At 43.8% G+C, this 20,217-nt stretch overlaps 1 protein-coding gene across 1 annotated transcript in view; it reads right to left on the bottom strand.

Annotated features, from left to right (window-relative positions):
- The window catches only part of LOC146180062 (uncharacterized), a 79,219-nt gene that overhangs the window by 52,647 nt on the left and 6,355 nt on the right, over window positions 1-20,217 (bottom strand). The window contains exons 3-9 of the mRNA XM_084580317.1: window positions 19,455-19,489; window positions 16,263-16,548; window positions 13,627-13,807; window positions 10,934-11,242; window positions 9,687-9,926; window positions 6,389-6,562; window positions 1,811-1,926 (exon numbers count right to left, since the gene is read on the bottom strand). Of these exons, the coding sequence (XP_084436443.1) occupies window positions 1,811-1,926; window positions 6,389-6,562; window positions 9,687-9,926; window positions 10,934-11,242; window positions 13,627-13,807; window positions 16,263-16,548; window positions 19,455-19,489 (1,341 nt within the window). The remainder of the gene's footprint in view (window positions 1-1,810; window positions 1,927-6,388; window positions 6,563-9,686; window positions 9,927-10,933; window positions 11,243-13,626; window positions 13,808-16,262; window positions 16,549-19,454; window positions 19,490-20,217) is intronic.

The following is a 20,217-nucleotide window of genomic DNA, read 5'->3' as shown; positions in this document are numbered from 1 at the left end:
GACACGGTCATTTGCGTCCGGCGTCGCGACAGGAGGCGCTTAATGTCTGTAGATCTGGGCAGGGCTGTCCTCCTAGTCTGAGGTGCAGTTTGCGCGGATAATTAGTTAAAAATTGATTAAAATCTTCACTGTAACTACATCTTTACATGCTGCTTGGAAATATTTTACGGCAGTGTAACACCAAATGAAACTTTATACGTAAGTAGGAGTCACTGAATATCGCCCTGCACATCGGCAATAATCTGATTAGTTTATTTAGCTCACTGTTTCAGCCGATCATACGTGAACCAGCTAGTAAGACTCTCGCAGACGAAAAACGTGTCCATTAATTTCAGTTAATCCCAATGAGTGAGCTTTTACATATTTGACGAAGAGAAGAAAACGTGAAATATTTCGGTTCTGATAAACTTCCTGTTTTCAAAGACACTGAAAGGATTCCACGGTACACTGTATAATAGGTCAGCGGGATAAACGCGGCTTTCTGTTGACTTTCTATCCCTAGCATCTCACCCACGACGGTGTCTGTGCTTTGTGCAATATTTCCTCTATGAATCACGAAGAATGGCAGATCAGTTTAAGCTACAGCCTATATTTCCAAGATGCTTGGTGCGAAATTTTGATGCAATAGTATTGTGAAACTGCTTGTTTTATAACTTCTTGATGGCACTGGCAGAATATGGAAGCTTGCTAGCCGGTGCGCTTAACTAAGGGCGAGGGTACAGTCTTCTTTATGTGCAGCCATAGCATTCTTGAGCGAGAACAGCCAACCGTTTTTCTTTCATTTGATGCCCATTAATTTTCTTTTTACATATTTCTTTATGCCCCGGGGCAATAAGCAATGTTGTTAGGAAAAGGCGCGGTAAATACTGGAGGTGTAGATAAGCTGTCGTAATTTTTGTAAACTGTATGGCTGCAGCTGTTGCTCCTCTGAAGATAGTATAGCTCCTTCAGGCAGTTAATAGATTGTTGTGAACGCTGTCTAGTGCTCTTCCCTTTCTTGGATGACAAGCTTTGGTAACATCTCAAAGCGATTCGGGTTTTGATAGACGGCATAGTGGAGGGCTCCGCCAATTTTGAGCGCGTTGGATCCTTAAAGGGCAGCTGCATCACTTTTCAAAAATTTCGAGATATCCAAGGATTCAAATCTACATAGGCTGTAGGTAATGCATGCAAAGTGTTTTTGAGCTAGCGTTCAAACTGATGGCGTCGTCGAGGATTAAACTTCGAGCTTATCCTCACAGCCATGTAGTTCTGCGGAGAAGCTCGGTGATGATGTCTTGGATGGTAACATTTCTGATGCTCGTTGCCTTTGCCCACGTCTTGCTGCGCCTTTTTGTGACTGTGCTAATCCACATTTCTAGGGCTTTGTTTTCGGAAGCCTTAATTTTATGTCTTCAAATCAATTGTGTCCGCAAGAAACGTACCGGTGCCATCAATGACGTCATCATGCGTTCCCCACTAGTCACTGTGAAGTTCGGTGAAGCCTGATAGCCGTCGAGGTTTTAATCACCAATTGCGCCATTGTTTCAATTGGTAGCGCGAAGATATTTCGCATGCTTCAAGTGAACGCTATAATCATTCAACCGCTCAAAACTCATCGAAATTTAAAATTGGTGCAGCTTCCATTTAACATGCCCTGACATCGCACAGCACATAGATGCCTTGCTTTTCGTCAGCAGGGAAAAGCTGCTGCCGATGCCAGGATTAGATCCCGCATCCTTAGATTGATCATTCGAGCCCCTTAACCACTGAGCCACCACGGCGGGGAACTCAATGATCTGTCCAGAGTAGTTTTTTGTAAGCAACTGACTTGTAGCTGCTTCCTTCTGTGGTGTCACGGCTGACCGCCTGGCGGGCGAGGGAGAGGGCGCCGAAGCGGTAGGTCCTCGTCAGCAGGTGAAAGCATGCCTGTAGCTCTTCGGGTACCTGCGATTTGTTGAACAAATTCGCTGAGAGCACTTCGCGGTTGTAACTGCCTTGCTCAAAAGGTTAAATCAAGGAGCTGGTATGTGTCCACGGAATTCCAGGTGGTCGAAGCAAAGCTGCAACGTTGAGGCGAGGCTACAAAACTGCTACATTAACAAAATAGAAAAATATATACAACTAAAGATATTTGCGTCTGGTTCTTGCAACGTTGTTCATTTCAAGTTGACAGCGCTCAAAATATTTTTACTACAAGAAAGCCCTTCATTCCAGACGTCACTGAACACTGAAGCTAAGGCCTGCTAGAAAAAATTCGCAGGCAGGAGACCCCTTCGGATTCACAATTTGGACAAATTTTGTAGCAAATGGTTTGACCAAATGACTTTCATTAAATGTAAAGAATGGTATTTCGCCGTGACAAATTTCAGAATAACAAATTTGCATGCACTGTTCCTTAACGTGCATATAACGCCAACATAACAGCGGTTGCTGTGTTGTCCTAATAATTGCCGCAGATTCCTGGTTCACATGGTACAACGTTTACCTTTTAGTCTATAATGTGTAACGTCTCGAACCGACTCAAACTTTGAGGGACACCGTGAAGCACGGCTGCGAAAATTTCGGGCAACCTGGCATATTTAACGTGCACTAACAGCACCCAGTACATGGGTGAATGAAGAAGCACCTATGCACCACCCTCGTTCATAGCACATTCGCCTTTTCTTCTAGCGTGATGAACCTATATCATGAGCACAAGGTTTTCAAGAATGTAAGGTGACGCCAAACAGGGTGCGGAGGTCACCAGTTATTTGTCCTGGGTTGTGCGTACATATATGAGCTTAACTGTACTGAAACGGCCTCAGGACGTTTTTCGTTGCTTAAGAGATTTGAGCGTAGCAAAGTGCCAGGCGTCCCATAAGATTCGTCATTGGCACCACGAGAAACGAAATGAGCATGACACTCAAAGGTGCATCTTATGTCCCCACTGGCACATCCCATTGGTATCGAACTTCTTAACATATACTAGAAGAGATATGCACTGGGGAAATTAGGGGCTATCCATTCCAGTTATGTCTGTAAATGCTCGCGAGTTGAATTACCACTGAGCATCTCCATGGTATCCTTGGCATTGTACATTTACTTTCTACGCGTTCAGAAGGCAGCTTTTGTAGCCCCCAAATTTCCTTCTGCGGGCCGGCAGCGTCGGATACGCCACGTGTGAACTTAATTATTCCATATGGTCGTAGCACAGTTCAAAAAACGCAACTGGAGCCCGCAATTCGCGTTTCTGACATCCTAGGAAGCTATCGTCAAAATCTAGGGACTCGCTACAGAAGCAGTCTTTTAACGTCGACTCTCACTGTAACCCTATGCACATCTTCCGAAAATTATGCCACTGAACATACGCTCCACCATACGAACTTTTCCTGAACTTTCTAAAAGGATATTTATTTATTTATTTATTTATAATACCCTCAGGGTACAGTTGTACGTTACAGAGGGGAGGCGGCGCATACAGGATATATATATAAAACAGAAGGTTAACAAAAGCGTACAAATCTGAAAAACAAAGCAAATAAAAAAGAACAAGGTACATGTGCAATTTAGGAAATTTAGGAAAACGGCATAGGTGTTAAAAACAACAATATAAAAATATAATAAGCAACAGTATACAATGCTGTTATGCAAATAACCATACAGTAAGTTTTAAAACTAGGCAAAAAAGAAAGATTGCAGCGCGGATTTAAATTTTTGTTCTTCAGTTATACTTGTTAGTGATGCAGAGAGGTTATTCCAATCATTACAGGTGCGGGGAAGAAAGGAGTTAAAATAGGCAACTGTGTTTGTGTGCGGAATGTTTACCTTTTGACTATGGTTACGGCGAAACGAAATGTAGGATGGTGGCTGAACCCATGAGGAACGCAAGGTGGAGTTATGGTAGTATATTTTGTGAAAAAGTGAGAGGCGGGATAGTTTTCTTCGAGTAGATAACAGCGGGAGATGTAAGTATGCTTTCATATTAGTAACGCTGGCTGTCCTTTGATAGTTATTTAAGATGAACCGGGCTGAGCGATTTTGTACTGCCTCAACGGAGTGTATGAGTGTTGCTTGACCGGGGTCCCAAACAGATGAGGCGTATTCCAGTTGTGGACGAATGTATGTTGTATACATTAATAGCTTTAATGATGATGGTGCAAGGGAGAAATTACGACGAATGTATCCGAGAATACGATTGGCTTTAGCGATGATGGAGTTGACATGCAATTTCCAGGTTAGATCACTAGTAACGATTACACCAAGGTAGCGGTATGACTTTACAGGTTCTAATGGGACGTTATTAAGCATATACATAGGACTTGTTACATTAGTTCGAGATACCCTCATTGATTTGCATTTGTTAATGTTTAATTGCATGCACCATTTACTGCACCATTCGCTAATATTATTAAGGTTATTCTGGATTAGTAGGATATCGGAATTATCAGCATGTTTACGGTATAAAACACAGTCATCAGCAAATAGGCAAATTTTCGAAGAAACACAGGAAGGCAAGTCATTTATGTAAATCAAGAATAAGAGCAGTCCCAGAACCGACCCTTGCGGAACGCCGGACCGGACTGGGACAGAAGGTGAGTTGATTTCATTAGCATTTACAAATTGTACGCGGGATGTGAGGAAAGCGCGGATCCAATTAATTACAGCAGGGTTAATGTTTAGAAAGCTGAGTTATGTGGGAAACAAAACTCTGCGACGCCGTATTCCTGACCGGCATTAGACTAACACAGCTGCCAAAACACAACAGCTTTGGCTACGAATGCTTCTGATCTGTTGGGCGTGCCGAAAGATTTTTCATTATCTTGAGCCGAAGAGACCCTTCGATGTGCCGAACAGTGCGCACTGCACGCAGGCGCTACGTGAGGACGTACTCTTGACGTAGAGACCGGCCCACTCTGCGCGTCTCGACACCAAGGGCGTCAGGTGGACCTACACACTACGCGCAGTTCAGAACATTTAGGAGCAGGTCATAGGCTTTTGTTCGCGATAACACGACGTGTTTTCATTGCTGTGTAGCACATGGGGGTGTCTAAATAATTTTATTGGCGTTCGCGGGGTACACAGAAGTTGCTGCAGCTAATCATGATAAATCCTATATTTCATCACGCAAATGGTTTATCGCGAAGCGCAGCGACACCTACAGAGATCTGAGCTATTTCAAACTGTGCTGCCAACAAGCCGTGCTATTTAGTGCAAATTATCATCCATCAGCCGTTCGCAGGGCACATCCGAACACCCGGTGGCACAAGTCTTTAGTATTTGTTAGTGAGAACATAGAACTCTCGGAAGATGATCAACACGCTTACGTGCTGTCAATACAAAAACAATGCCTTACAATTATTACTGCTGTGATGTTCGCTGACCACAAGACTTGCAGGTAAAACTCCGCTCTTTCCCAAGCTGCGCAAGCGTACGTACGTCGTGTGGCCTTATTGACCAGTTGTAGTGTGTGTTTTGAAATAAAGGCAATAACATCTGGAGCGTTATCGTGGTTAAAACAAGTGATACGAGTAGAAGCCGCCGAGCTATATTAGCAGGGTGGTCAAGCACAGCTGTTGCCTATGGTAAGAAGCTGACTCGCTCGGGCGCCACGTGCTCCAAGCATGGAGACACTGGGCGAATAAGCGCCGGTGAGGAAGCTGTTAAACCATCGCCTAGTACATGGTTACATCGCGGGGAAGTTCTAAGCGAACGCAGCTGCCATGCTTCGCCTCAGCGGGCCACGTTACTTGACGTCGCACCTACTACACTTACGCTCTGGGGGCTGAAGGTAAAATTTCCGGTGCCAGATTGACCTCGGGAGTTCCGCTACGAAGAGTAGATATCCCACTCTAAAATACCTTGCGCGGTCTACTCAGGAGCGCCACCGTCTCGCAACCCAATTTAGGTTCCAATCCTGCCTATAACACAGTTTGTTAAGGAAGTTATCTTGTTTATAAAATTACAACATTCGAAAGTTGCCGCAGCCTTCAATCTGCACTTCATGCCATGTTTAATTACTGCAATTCCATGCGCGACAACAAGCTTAATTCTGGCCTTGTTATGGCGTTTTATGACGTAGAAAGTTTGGTTTGTAGATTCGCCTGTTACACTTTTATGCTCCTAATCGTCTCTGCTACCTCTCACCTCGTGTTCATTTACGTTCCAAATAACACTACAGCTGTGAAACAGGGCTGATTCCGTGTCCCATCTTGCCAACTCAGTCACCTCTGGCGCTGGGTAACAGATCGCGAACCCAGTAAGGAATTGTGAAATGCAAACCTTCTCCTGGGCAATGTTACCCTATGGCAATGACCGGTGACGAACTTTGCAATGGAGCTATAGCGGTAAGAAAGCGATCTACATTTCCCCTTTCCTCCAAGTAATGTAACCGCTTTGATGTTCACGTGATTAATAGCACGTCACACACCTGCGGCACGTGCTCCCCATGGCTCAGAGCGAGAAGCTCTTGCGCTGGTCCACCATGTGGCAGGGCAGGGGCCAGGAAAGCGGCCAGCGAGAAGCCCACGTAGTTTAGCAGCGCCACCTGGTCGTGGTTGGCCAGCAGCGCCGAAAGCTTCTTTAGCTGTCCTGGGCTGTCCACCTGCGGAGGAGGTAACATGAGTCGGACTTCCTTGAAACTACCCCTCCTCGTCCCTTTTGACATTCGTATCTTCACCGTTACAACGAGGCTCTCAGTGTTTTGTACTTTACGAGGCGTTGCTATTTATGCTGCACAGAATACCTCTTACTATACAATTTAAAGACCTTGTTATCCCTTGTTGAGCAGGTTGTACTCCTGAGTTAAACTGTTCTCACGCAAACTCTGCACGGAGGATCGCTTGAGTGGGCAATGTAACGATCACTGGGGACGTTGTTTTGGGAACTTGCTCGAGGGTGCTTAGGTGATACGCCTCTATCTGTGCTTTTTCAGGTGCGCTTGAGTAGGCTTAATAGGGCTCTCTGAAGGCATAGCATGGGGCGCTGAGTCGAGCGATATAAACGCAAAGTACTCTGCTTTGATGCAGCAGGCACCTCCTCGGCAAATGCAAATTACTCCTGCGGTAGCTTAAATTAAGAACGCCACTGCTGACATCGCTTGGACCGGCGTAAGTACTAACCGAACATCATGTACCTTGCATACAGAGGGTTATTTAATCAAGGGGTTTAGTTGTAGGTATACTGCTTGAAATTCTTCGTAATGCACAAGCGTACAAAAAAGCAAAGGCGCTGACTGTGGCACATGTCAGCAATGGGCAGAAAGAAACGTCAGCAGAGGCAGACGAGCGCAGCAGGCGGCAAGTAACACTACAATGCATCAATTTTTTTTATCTTAGTGATCATCATCACGAGGTTTTTCGTAACATTTTTTATTACTCTCTCATTCTGATTATTTTTCTTCTCACTGTACATTTTATAGGGGTACATTTTCAGGTGCCTCTGCGGCACCATGAATACAGTACTAAAGCGAGGCAAATAAGTCGCAGAAGACGGAGCAGACACTTAAGATGTTATCGTTGAATGGTTGTCTAAGTCAGTTGCTCTAGGAATCGTGTAGAGAGGAAAAGAGAAAAGTAATTGCCCGCTAAGCGCGTAACCGAGCACTATTGGAAGAATCATCACGTCGCTGTATATTGACAGACTCATTTAAAAGCTATTTTGGAGGGTTTTGTGATATAGCTAAGCGCTCATGCTCTACAATGATTATTCAATATTTTATTATTGTCTTCGTCAAGTTGAAACGTATACATGCGGCTATATGTTTTCACTTACAGCCGCATTTACGCATTTAAAACTGAAAAAGAAAATAACAAATGTTAGCGGATCACGCGAACGTTACCAGGAAAGTGTCGTCAGTGTGGCACACACCGGAAAAAAGGCCCATGAGCAAAGCATACGTGGAATGGTGAAAACCTCACAGCCCCATGTTTTCTCTTCTGGGACCCGGAAATATTTTCTATACTGTGGTTTCTCTAACGTCTGTAACACCAGCAGCATTTCTTGGAACATACCAGGTGATATATAGGGCGAAACTACGACACCGTCTTCAATACTGTTCAAAATTATTTCAGTAATAAAAATGTGCGTGTAACTTTGCTTGGAAACTACCCAAATATGAGTGAATCAAGTACATTGGAAAGTACCTGCCAATGCGACTGAAAACAAATATATAGGTTGTTAGGCAGGGCGACGTTTCAAACAACCTTTAAATAAACAAATACTATCCGGAAGCACTGGGGTAAGGCATGGTAGGTCGGTTAATCAGGCAGCTAGAGAAGAAATTTTGAGAACAAAAGGAAACCACAAGCACTCAAGGAGATGAATGGAACAGCTTCTACAGTAACCGAGGTAACCGGCACCATAGCTGCATATTAGATATATTGTGTCGCAGCCTTGAGATTTTGCTAAGGATTGCCGGCGCAAATCAAAGTGATGAGCATATTTGACTTCTTGTAGATACTTGTGACTACTATGGAATCACTGAATGAGTGAGAGCTCTCTAAAGCGGGTTTACAATATCTACTTCTTATATAATCCGTGTTTCATTACCCCTGCTGGCACATTATTATTTTAAAGTAGCTCAGAAAATAGACACTCCTTCGAGGGAAGAGCACTGATCCGTCGGAGTTTACACTTGACTAACAATTTAGTCATGGTAGTATAAGGGTCGCACTCCGTCCCCAGTGCATCCGTCGATACCACGACACGTGTCTCTGGAGTCGCATTGCGAGGAAGCTTAGTAGATTTCATTGTATTTTCATCCCCCTTTTATTCATTTCTGATGTATAATTTATAAGCGCGTTATCAATGAAAGCCTCATCACGGGAAGGAGCCAGGAAGGACGCTTACTGCGTTTTAAAACGCCAAATTTCACGGTTGGCACAAGGAAGAGTTACTTGTCACTTTTACCTACCATGGTCAGCAGGTGTAAAAATTGAGGAAGAGAATTCCCATTTTCACCTATACGAAGGTAGTTGCCGACGGGAGACCTCCCCAAAAATGACTTCACAATATTGGTAAGGAATTGTAATGACTGCGAATGACCCAGCAGAAATGAAAATGCCCTATATAATGGCTCATGATTCAGGAAAGAAGAAAAGTACCGCTAATCACTTATCTTGATATGAACACAGCAAATGTGTTTGCTTAGCAAAGTTGACCTAAATATTTTATGAAAAAACATGAAGGCGAAATATTATATATATGAATATAGAAGAAATTAATAAGGGAATGAAAACAAAATCAGGAAAAGTTTACATGATGACGAATTATATTATATTTAAAGCCCACCTTTATTAGAAGCGAAAAGCTAGGCGCCCGTGTGCTGTGCGATGTCAGTGCACGTTAAAGAACTCCAGGTGGTGGAAACTTCCAGACTCCTCCACTACCGCGTCTCTCATAGCCTGAGTCGCTTTGGAACGTTAAACTCCAAAAATCCAACCAAAACGAAATTATCTTGGCACTTGAGCAACTTCGCGCATGTCACGATGATCAGACGAAAGGAGATCATTACTAACAATAAGCAGCACTTTCCTCAAGAATAGTTCGAGACGAAAAGCTAACCCTGGCTATAATATATAAATATGTAAAAAAAGTTTGGGATTAAACTTATCTTGCAGAAAAAAGACAGCCTGTGGCAAGAGATGTTAGATTCTTGTTTGGGTGCTCAGGCACAGCTATTAGCGTGAAAGTGTCATTTGAACAACTACACTTGCGCTTTGTCCTACCTGAACAAGAATCCGCGTTTCATTCGTCCTTCCCTTCTCCAAGGCGACGTCTCCCAGCAGAAGCTGAGCGTAGGCTTCCCATGACCACGTGGCGACGCTGTAGTCTTCGGTCAGTTTGCGAACACTCATGGTGGTGCCGGGGCCTTCCGACGAAGCGGCGTCTTCTAGCAAATGACCACGGATAGGTGTCAAACTGTTGATTAGAAGGATGGCAGAAAGATCCTGGTCAACAGCGAGAACCTGCGAAAGAGGCGTGCCGTGGAGGTTTGTTAATTCTACCGCCACAGGGGCACGAAATAAACCAAGATGTTCTGGAGTCGCGTATTTTTGAAAGGGAAATTGGTTTGAACGTAAGTGTTTAACACAGTGTAACATTACAATATAAGATCAATACATTATTGAAGAACTGGTCTCAAAAGGCTAAGAGCTTTTTCATGCCAACATCTTCGCTGAGGTGAGCAATGCATTCTGTCGGTTTTTCGGTGGCACTCATGCTCGATGCATGCGAAGGACAAAAAATAAAAGAATGCCTTTTCCCAACAACTGGAAGTTTGGACCATTCCTTTTAATATTTTTATAACTATACATAACAATGCTCCGCAGTTATCTAAAAAAATAGAACTGATGCCCAAGGATGCTGAGCTAAGCTGGATGAGGCGAAGATAGGGCCGCTTTCAAATGACGTGCTAATGAACGAAAACCGGCTTCGTGGCCCCGTACCTGCTTTCTGGCGAAATTAAGTCTCTAGAAACAAAATAAAATGTCATTATGAGAGATCATAGTTGCAGAGTCGCTCCCACACAGTCTTGTAAGCTGCCAGGTAAGGAAGCAGTTTCTTTCTCAGTGTGCCGATGCCTTTTTTCACCGAAAATGAAAAAAGTATCGAGAAAAAATATGTAGTGTAGGGGACCATCGAGATTTGAGTATGAATTCTCCGCTTTGCAGCGAGCACAGCGCCAGAGGTATTCATTTATTGGGAGCTAATGTTTATTACAGCTTTGACTATGTGACCATTTTAGTACAGATTAAAGCGCAAAAGAAAACACTTATCAAGAGAAGTGTTAACCTTTAGTTAGTGCATTTGCAGACTTACAGACCAGGCTTTCCATCGATGGATGTGTAGTCATTCCGCAATAATGGCTGTATTTTTTTTCGTCATGTGACATTCCAAGAGTTTATCAGAATAACAGCTTGCACCGCACTGCCAGGAGCAATATACTTGAATAAAAATGTTATAATAAACACACCTGCTTAGCTTCTACATTCAGATTTCGGCCAGAATTCTTGAGAAGCGAGAAACCATGCGCGATCTTCTCCAGGAGCACTTCCTTGTCCAGCTTTCCCACGGCGCTTCGGAGGCGCATAGAAGGCGTCGACTCGGGAGGGTCCAGGAAGAGCACTATGCTCTTTGCCTGCTTACTGCGACGCGCGGTCGTCAGTGAGGGCCGGAAGAAGGTTCGAAGCCCAAGTTCGCGGTCCAGCATTCCCACAACTCGGGTCATAGTCGGTAGGAGCGATGTTGATGGGCTGCTTGTGGATAGGCTAAATGGGTAGCGCTGGTTGAAAATGAAAAAGAACTTTTTTCCAATCGAAACAAAAGTACAGGACCATGTCAAAATGCAACAAAGTATTTCGTTGCTCGTAGAAACATACTTTTCCGTGATTCACCAGTATGTTTTGTATATGTGCAGTTTTTTTCTACAATATCTTTTCCGTAGACTAGTCAGGTAACTAGACAAAATAGTTGCTACTCATAAATTTGTCACAACATGTTCCCTGCCGAAACCGTAACAAAATTATGGGTGCAGCGCATCTACGACGGGGACGAGAAGAGACACAGCTGCGCCTGTGTCTCGTCTCGTCCTCGTCGTAAATGCGCTGCACCGATCATGTCTAACCAACATGCCCAAGCGTCTGCCTTGTCTGCAACAAAAATTCTACTTTGCCAACGGGGAATTTTCTGTGGGTTTTCCCAACCACTTTTCTTTTAATTTTGAAGACGTTAAAACAAAAGAGAAAGAAAAACCTCTGATAGAGCTTTGCGCTCTCTTTCAAGGGGCAAGCAGCTGTGGCAAACACGATATTGTCGGAGGACGTAGTACGGAACTTTTAATGCGAGTTTTACAAAAATATTGAAACCCAAGTGACTTTCAAATAAATCCTTTCAGTTTCACAACCTTCTGAATGCGAAGGCGCTTGTAAGTTGGTTATCGGGCGAGAAAAGTGTCACTAAATAAAGTCGATGTTGTCGTTAAGTTAAAAACGCAATTGCTTGTTTCGGTCTTGGCGGCAGAAAAATATGTTATCTCTGAGTGCGATGTTTCCTTAACCGCAGCATTTCAGTGCGTTTCTTGCGCTATAGCTCGCTTTTTGGTCACCGCGGCAGGAGTGAACAAGTAATAAGGAAATGATTACTGTGGGATTCACCCAAGTGCAGCCATACGGCTAAAGCGGAAAGCTGTACAGCTTCCACTTTAAAGGGATGGTAATGAGTAATTGGCAGAGTGACTGTTCACACCGTGTAGAAGAATTTTGCGATTACTTCACGTGCTAGCATAAGGTAAAGCAGAATTACTTGAATTTCACGAGGGATCTAAATCTTTCGTTATAAATGAAGGTGTCGTAATTGGTACAACCTGGTCTCAAAAAAAGTTGGACCCTGGTTGGTTCCATAAGGGTCGGGTTAGATCCTATGTCTTTTCCAAAAGCACAGTGAAGAGTGGGCAGAATGACAGCGCTTAAGGTTGAAGATTGAGCATTGAAATACGCTATGTTTAGTATCAGAGTGGCTTTAAATATTATTTGATTATCATTTGAAGCTTCCTAATAGGTTATCATTTGCCGCATTGTGGAGAATGAGAATGGTTTGAAAACATCTGCCTCGGAAACAAGAAGCCAGAGCACAGAGATTGACAGGGTGTTCTAGTATCACCACCACTTTATGAAGTGCTCTCCAAGTTAACGGCCTTGAGTTTTGAGGCCGTTCAGCAGTTCGAAATTGACGCATTGGACGTACATGCTTTCAAAGCATACAAATGTATCCCATTATAAGATGAAAGCGGATGTACTTCTCATGTGGATAGGATGGTATGCAACGAAATAATTGTAATCTCAAAAAACAAAAAACAAAAAACAAAGGCGCAGAACGTTTTTAAGCTGGAAGCTGCCACTTCGAGTCATCAATATATTAATCAGCAAAAAAACTCATTTTCGATAGCGAATATGAAGGCGGGCTCATAAGCAGTTATTTCGTATATCAGAAATCAATTTCGTAAAATTTAAAATAGCTTGCGTGCAAGTAACTCGATTTTAACCGACCGTAAATTGGAATATAACGTTCGCATTGCAATATCCGGTTGCGGAAAAATAAAAATAAAACATGTAGATACAGAATAACAGAATGACATACAGGTGGTTATGTAAACCAAATCTTAATTATTTTACACTTCATATGCAACCGTGGTAAACAGAAATATGTCACTGTTTCAAAATGTTTGGCTAATGCAGATACTTATCTGCTGCTCACTTCTGAGTTTATTGAAAAATGAATAATTAAATCTAGCACAGTACTCTCTCTGACGTCGCTAGATTTGAACCAGTCAGTCAGTTCAACGCTTTCAGTAGAAACATAGTACTCATATAACGCCGCCCCTCTTTATAACAAACCCTAGTACTAACACATATTATTAGGACAGCTCAAACTGCCGTGTGCAAAATGTTTGCCGCACGTTGCGTGTTAAAAATATGCGCAGAAAAGAGCCTTTCCCCAAAATTTCATGCAAATTAGGTTTAAAAAATCAAATTTCACATTTCTACTCTCCGGAGAACTTCTCTTCGAGTTGTAAACGGAACAACGAAGCATCCATGAATGTAGTTAAAATTCCTTAGGCTCAAAACACTTCTTTATATAGATGATAGAAATGCATGGGGTGGCCTCTACCTCGAGACCATAGTGACGGAAGAGGTCCAGCAGGTCCGGCAAGGGTCCTCGGTTCCGCTCCTTGGAGACGCAACGTAAGAAAAATCCTGCAGCCCGTGATAGGAAGCTGGCGTTTCGGTTGCTTGCTTCGTTGGCGGTTTCTGCTTGCCGGAACTCATGAAACATGTTTTCTAGTCGGTACCTGCAGGGTATGGAAAAAAAAAACGATTTGGGCTGGAAAATTCTTCGGGAAGAGTCTGACTTGAAATAGGGGGATATATTGCCATTTTACAAACGGAGTGTAAAATTGCAAAGTTATTAGGATGCCACCAGTGGGCTCTCACAGTGTACAGCGTAAAGCACTGGTAGACAGGCTAACTGCCGCTAGTTGAGAGAAAGTCCATAGACAGTATATGAACGTGCGCATATGAATTTCATAATATTGAGGGAGCGGAGGAGAAGCACCACTATATAAGAGCAGACAATATGTCTATTCGGTTCCTGATAATGCTATATTTCAGAAGTCCCCCCCCCCCCCCCTCCCAACAAAAATCGGAGAACGTTTAAAATATCCTTATAATAGTACGAAGCGACAGCGTTACGGCTCTAATCAACCGTATTCCCTTGCGCATCGTTGTTTATGCTTTTTGCTATATTAACTCACTCACTAACCCGCGTTTCTATTATCTCATACGTATATCAACAAGAGTCGTAAGCTGCCACGTCGACAGTGTTCGATAATGCATCTAAAAATATAAGACTACAGAAAACCCTGAGCATTTTTCAGACAGGCTAAACTGAGCAACGTTTTTTTCGTAATGCAAGATGTTTATGAAATTTTGATTCTGATGAACAGAACTACTTTATTTTCAAGTTCTTCTTTTTTACTAATTAGGCACGTTGGATATTGGATTGGAGGCACCAGCATATTGAGGGACATTCTATTTTCGAGAACCCACCTTCTCATTCGACAGCCGTTAAATGCTAAACGATTCCAAATGAGGAAACCTTATTATAGGAAACAATTCTCCAAATAAGGTTTTCTTGTTTGGAGAATGCCACAAAACACTCTTATAAAAGCTATCGAGTAAAACAGCGCTGGTAAGATGGGACATATGAACCACAGACAAAGGGCATGTGACTGTCGTTCACGCGTCCTGTCTTACCTAGCGCTGTTTTACTCGATTCTTAAGCATGTACCAGCCAGCCCGTATTTGCGCTCTTCTGGTACAAAAGCTACTCTGCGGATGCATATCTTCGTGTACCAGTGGGGGCATCATTAATCGAAGTGGTCTGATTTCGAGCCGGCCGCTGCAATATATATTATCACGTCGAACTCTCACTGTTATTCAGTTTCTTCACTCCAGCCGATATTAAAAGGTAAGAAAAGTAAAATTTCTCAAAGTAATTCCTCTAATGCGCAGGCGACGACACGTTGAGCAAGAAGAACGGACGACCCGTAAGAAGGCAAATGAAAAACATACCGACAGGATCATAGAGAAATCACAACCGTTGACAACATGCCTCGAGTGAATGCGGCTCCAGCCGAATCCAGTCTGGTGGGGGGCTAGAATGTGGTATTCTACCAGATACTACCCTTTTTTGCGTTTTGATCATCCCTTGTAATTACACTATAGTAACAGGTCATGAGAAATTAAGCACGGTGGCGCGCGATTGTTAGTTTGTTTGCATATGTGTGTGTGTGAAAATCACACCGTTCTACTTTACGAACCGACGATAAATATACTGCAAAATGTGATAGAGAAGTCTGCAATGAGGTGTATGGAAAAGCCAGGCTTTATAAACATTTTCGGTAATAAGTTAAACTATTTAAAATGTGCGCTAATAGGACTGCTCTGAACCACCTAGGGCTGCTGTTTTTTTTTGTTTGGGGGGGGGGGGGGGGGGAGGGGGTGTGCGTGAAACACCTGTGCGCCATTTTCGTGCCAGGAATGCAGTGCAGAGGACGCCGCATTTTTAGCACAGTTTCCTTAGGTCTAGACTGGCATGGCACGGGTCACCTTGGCTTATGACATTTTTCACTCAGACGCTTGCTGGGGTATGTTTGTTTTGCCTATCATGTCACATAAGAAGTGAGGATGCTAGCCGGTAAACAGAGCAGGAGCGTAATTCTGCATGCGGATGTATACAGCACTACAAGCGCTATCAGCTGGGTTTATTGAAGAACAAAATACTTAAATATATGCATTAAAAGAAGTTTTCACAACGTACAGTTATCTAAAAGACTCGTGGAAGGAAACCTATCGCTACTACCTCTCAGATAATGCAAGGGAAAGACTGCGGATTCCCGTCCTGCCTTGCTAATGTGTCTAAAAGGCGTCCATTAACACGCGCGTTAACTTATCGCTGTGGCGAGTAGAATTAGCGTTTTCTTGGAATGTGAGACGCATTCGCGCTTCTTACATGGAAATGTCAATGGAGGAAGCAACCCATTAGTCGAACTTTTTTTCTTCAAGTAATTCCTGTACAGAAACTGAAGTTTAGTAATAATAATAATATTTTTTTCCTTTCAAGGTTATTAAATCAGGATACGTAACCTGAAATAAATTACGACTGGGAAATGTAACCTACATAAATGCACGAATGCGCCTTACTGCACATAGATACCGACTATACCGTAATAAAGTAAAGCTCACATCAGCTGTCCAGCTGCGTAAACTCTGTAAGGCATGGCCGCCAGGGTGTCCTGGTGAAACCAGCGGCTGGGACACGCGTAGCTGTAGAAGTCCATGCAGGGATCGACAGTCTCGTCCAGCTTGCCTCCAAGGTACTCGCCCTGCCATCGGCAAACCGTCGATCGACAGCCATCGACCTGGCGGATGAACTCAGGCTCGGCGGTGTCGACGCTTGCCGCGTCCACCTGCAGTTCTTCGGCCGGCGGGGCGGCGAGCAGGGCCCCCTTCTGCATGCTTGCCGAGCCACGTTCAGTCCTGGAGCGGCGAAGTACCTTCACCTGGTTCGCTTGCCTGCTCGTGGAGAAGCAATAATTTATCTGCTTGTATGATATCCCGCGGATAATATTACGTAATAAAGCTCAAATTGCGAAGTTTTCAGTAACTTGCTTACACTCACCGAGCACCAAAGGGGCGGAGGAAGAGAAGTGCAGTGTTTGACGGCTTCAGATCGATCGCGACTACTAAAGACCTTCAATCTAGGCTTACATCGCACATGGCAGGGCTGACTGTGTACTTCAGATTGTCATTATGCGGCCGAACAGTGTTCTGAACTTAAAAGCAAGCTATATGAGATACTAACCAGCCTGATAATTTTTCTAAACAGTTTTGAGTTGGTGCCTGGTTTCAAGCGAGACTTTTTGGGAGGGAGACACTCGTCGTTTGCCTGCTATACGCCGCTTGAAAGGTTCATTAAATGTGGCGTAGTTATGTGGGCCAGGTTTCTAAATGGCTTCGCAAAAGATATGTAATGGTGGTAGGAGGTTTGCATTTAATTTCATAAAATTAAATGATGTCTAATATCTCATAATAAGATTGAAATATTTTGATTGAGGACCCAATAACACGGGAGTATCAAAATTGAACGCTTACGCTGGTTACTTTCGCAATCCCAGCAGAGGGGCTCTTTTAAGAAAAAGAAATATATTGACACCCACTCCTTTTATGGCACGTTGTAATATATCTGTTAGGAAAATGTATTTGGTACCTCCTTAGTGATGCATGTTCAAAGAAAAAGAGCAGTTCTTTCATTGATTAGTAAAAAGTATTGTTTTACGAAAGTTTATATAATACTCGTATGCTCAATAGTTGCTGCACAAAATATAATGAACATAAAATGCCACTCAGTTCAGTCCAGTTGAGCCAGATAGAGGAAGTCAGGTGAAGACAAAATGATAGTCTACCATGGACAATACATTGCAATGTATACAGATAATGACCCGTTGTGGCTCGTTGCAGGCGCGGCCTGATATTATAAGATCAGGCTCTCATACGGCAGATGCCGGCTTGTAGTTCCTTTCTCCTCTTTTTCACAAAGCTAGAAGCTATCCAGCTATCCTAACATGTATCTAGATACCATAACAGGATTGTTACTCTAAGCGCGTTTCAAGTACGGATTTTCACAGGAGAAACACTAGAAAATAGTGACACCTAGTATATGGCCAACGTATTTCAATCGCTATTGTCAGAGGACACGTCCTGCAGAAAAACGCACTTAAGAGTCGGTGTTGTGATCTAAAGATACCGAGCCTGCCTTTCACATTTAGCACCTGGCAGGTAACTTACATCGATCGTTGACTGATCGGTAGGCTGTGCAACATCAGGAGAGCACGTCTCATGGCAAAATTGACAGGAACTGCCAACTCTGCTATTTGCTTTGAGATAGGAAGGTGAGAGAAGAACCGTATAGGCTTGGATCTTGAGTAAGAAAAGCTGCCCTTGGCTACTCAGGCTGGTATTTCTAGCTGGGGAAAGCTCAAGGAACGAAATCGCAGAAATGACATGACAGAGGCAAGGAGCCAACACAGGGCCGTGCCCTGTCCTGCCCAGGCTGTGTCTTGTCGTTGCTGCTGTTTGGATTCTTCACGATGTCCCACCAACTGGCTTAAAACCTCGATTTAATTGGTTGAAGCGGGACTTTATAGCTTATCGCGAATGGCTTTGCGCAATATGTTGTAGCTTGCGATTATATGGTAATGAGCCTTTGTAATGATCACTTTAGGTGCAGCAGTTTGTGCGGAAGAAGACCCGCATGGTGAGTTCCAGACAGGAGCCATTACAGCGGTCACAACATAAACTTGTAGGCGGAGCTTAAGGGTCCACCTAATTTTAAAGGCGAATGTCTTTAACGGTTCATACTGTCGTTCGCAGGTGTCACACTTTGCGGGCACCCTTGGTAACGTGATGCCACAATTATAACTCCCGCGGCCTATGGGTAACGTGAATGCAAGGGTCCTGGCAGGCTGATTCTGATGCTACCCTCCCTTACGACAGGGGCGACCCGAGTTTGCAGCTCCTGCCAAGCGTCTGGCATCCCTGCATCCATCCAATTCGCCGTTATGTCAGCTGTCAGCTACCGCCTGCCAGCTACATGCTCGGAATTTCTCACTTACAACGCAGACGCCGGCGCCAAATTTTATTGCGAAAGAAATACTACTCTAGGTTTCGAGCCTTCAGCACAGCGCTGCCGATAGCCACGCCTTACCCACGTAACGCTGTGACGTCACACCCCACGTGACACTAGGGTGCGAGCTGGGCTACCAACTCAAGCGGTCGGCAGGAGCTGCTAACTTGGGTCTCTCGTTTCACATGGGACGGTTATGTCATAATCAGCCTGCTAGGACCCTGCATACACGTTACCCCTATCGGCCACTAAGACACGTTCATACGGCTTGGTTAAAGCGGGGCTTTATATGGTGGGCTGAGGAAGAAGAAAAAGAGAAGAAGAGCGCTCGGATGCACGTTGGCGTGCTCTGAGCACAGATTATATAATAAATGGGTAGACTAAAGTCTCTTCCAAGCAAGTGACTACAGTATCGAGTTGTGTTTTGATTCAGTCGTAACGAGGAGATGGCTATACTTGGTGGTTGTGCCGACGATCCTGGTTTATTAAGGCGAAGGCCTTTATTGCCTCATTGTTGTCGACAGAAGGGTATCAGCAGAGGGGCCACGCTTTCAAGAGCGACAGTTAAAAATAAATTAATAAACCTTGTCTCCACCGGGAATCGAATCTCTATCCTTTGGATCCCCTGCCAAGTGCTTTACCGACTGCGCCATGCCCCTCCCCCCCCTTTTTTTTTCTATTTCCTGGCTTTTGCAAGACAACACAAACACACACAAGACATTGATATAATAAGCCTGCCAGGGGGTGGCTTCTTCGTTCTAAAATTCCTTTATATCTATCAGAGGTTCTACCTTTGGCAACCACTCAGGATTATCATCGTCAAACTTCACAATCTCGATAAACCAATGAAGAGCCTCGCGGAAAAAAATTCGTGCAGGACGCGCATCAGGATCACAGTGATATCCTGCCATGCGTGAACGCCATATACTGTGGAGGCCCATTAGCATGATTGAATCATATGGAACCCCCTCCTCATATCGCGTGGGTAGGTACCGTATTCCGTAAGGATTAATAGGTAAATCTTTCTTTATGGTTCTTTGAAGTGCGCCCCAAAAATAAACTCCTTCCCAACAGTGAAGAAATACATAATCTATCGTTTCTGGCTAATTACAAATTAAGCAATGTGCACCCAACGGAAGAAATAAACCTTTTTCTTGCAAAAACACTTTTACTGGCAAAGTTCCAGTGTGCAACTTAAAAAAAGAAAGTTTTAGCCGCTGCCGGCACTTTCATTCCCTTTACCCTTTTCAGTACATTCCTACCAGGGCCTCCCCTGTATATGGCCCTATAGATGGGCTCCGGAAGAACAACGTCGCACAAATCTTTGTACATCTTTTCTCTTTTTCACAGTTGATAAATATCCTTTTGAAAATCTCGCAGAAAGAAATCGCACACTTCGAGCTTCTCTAAAGTAACCAAAAATGCCTCCCGTGTAACATTCGGTTGGCACAACAAAACCTGGAAGTGCACGTCCAAGCCTAATTTGGCAGACAGTGAACAAAAATGGATCATGAA

The sequence above is a fragment of the Amblyomma maculatum genome, chromosome 9 (genome assembly GCF_055883805.1).
Source record: "Amblyomma maculatum isolate TAMU_Amacu chromosome 9, ASM5588380v1, whole genome shotgun sequence".
Taxonomy (NCBI): Eukaryota; Metazoa; Arthropoda; class Arachnida; order Ixodida; family Ixodidae; genus Amblyomma; species Amblyomma maculatum.
Note: the sequence above shows the minus strand (reverse complement) of the source record. Positions and strands in the feature narration are given on the sequence as shown.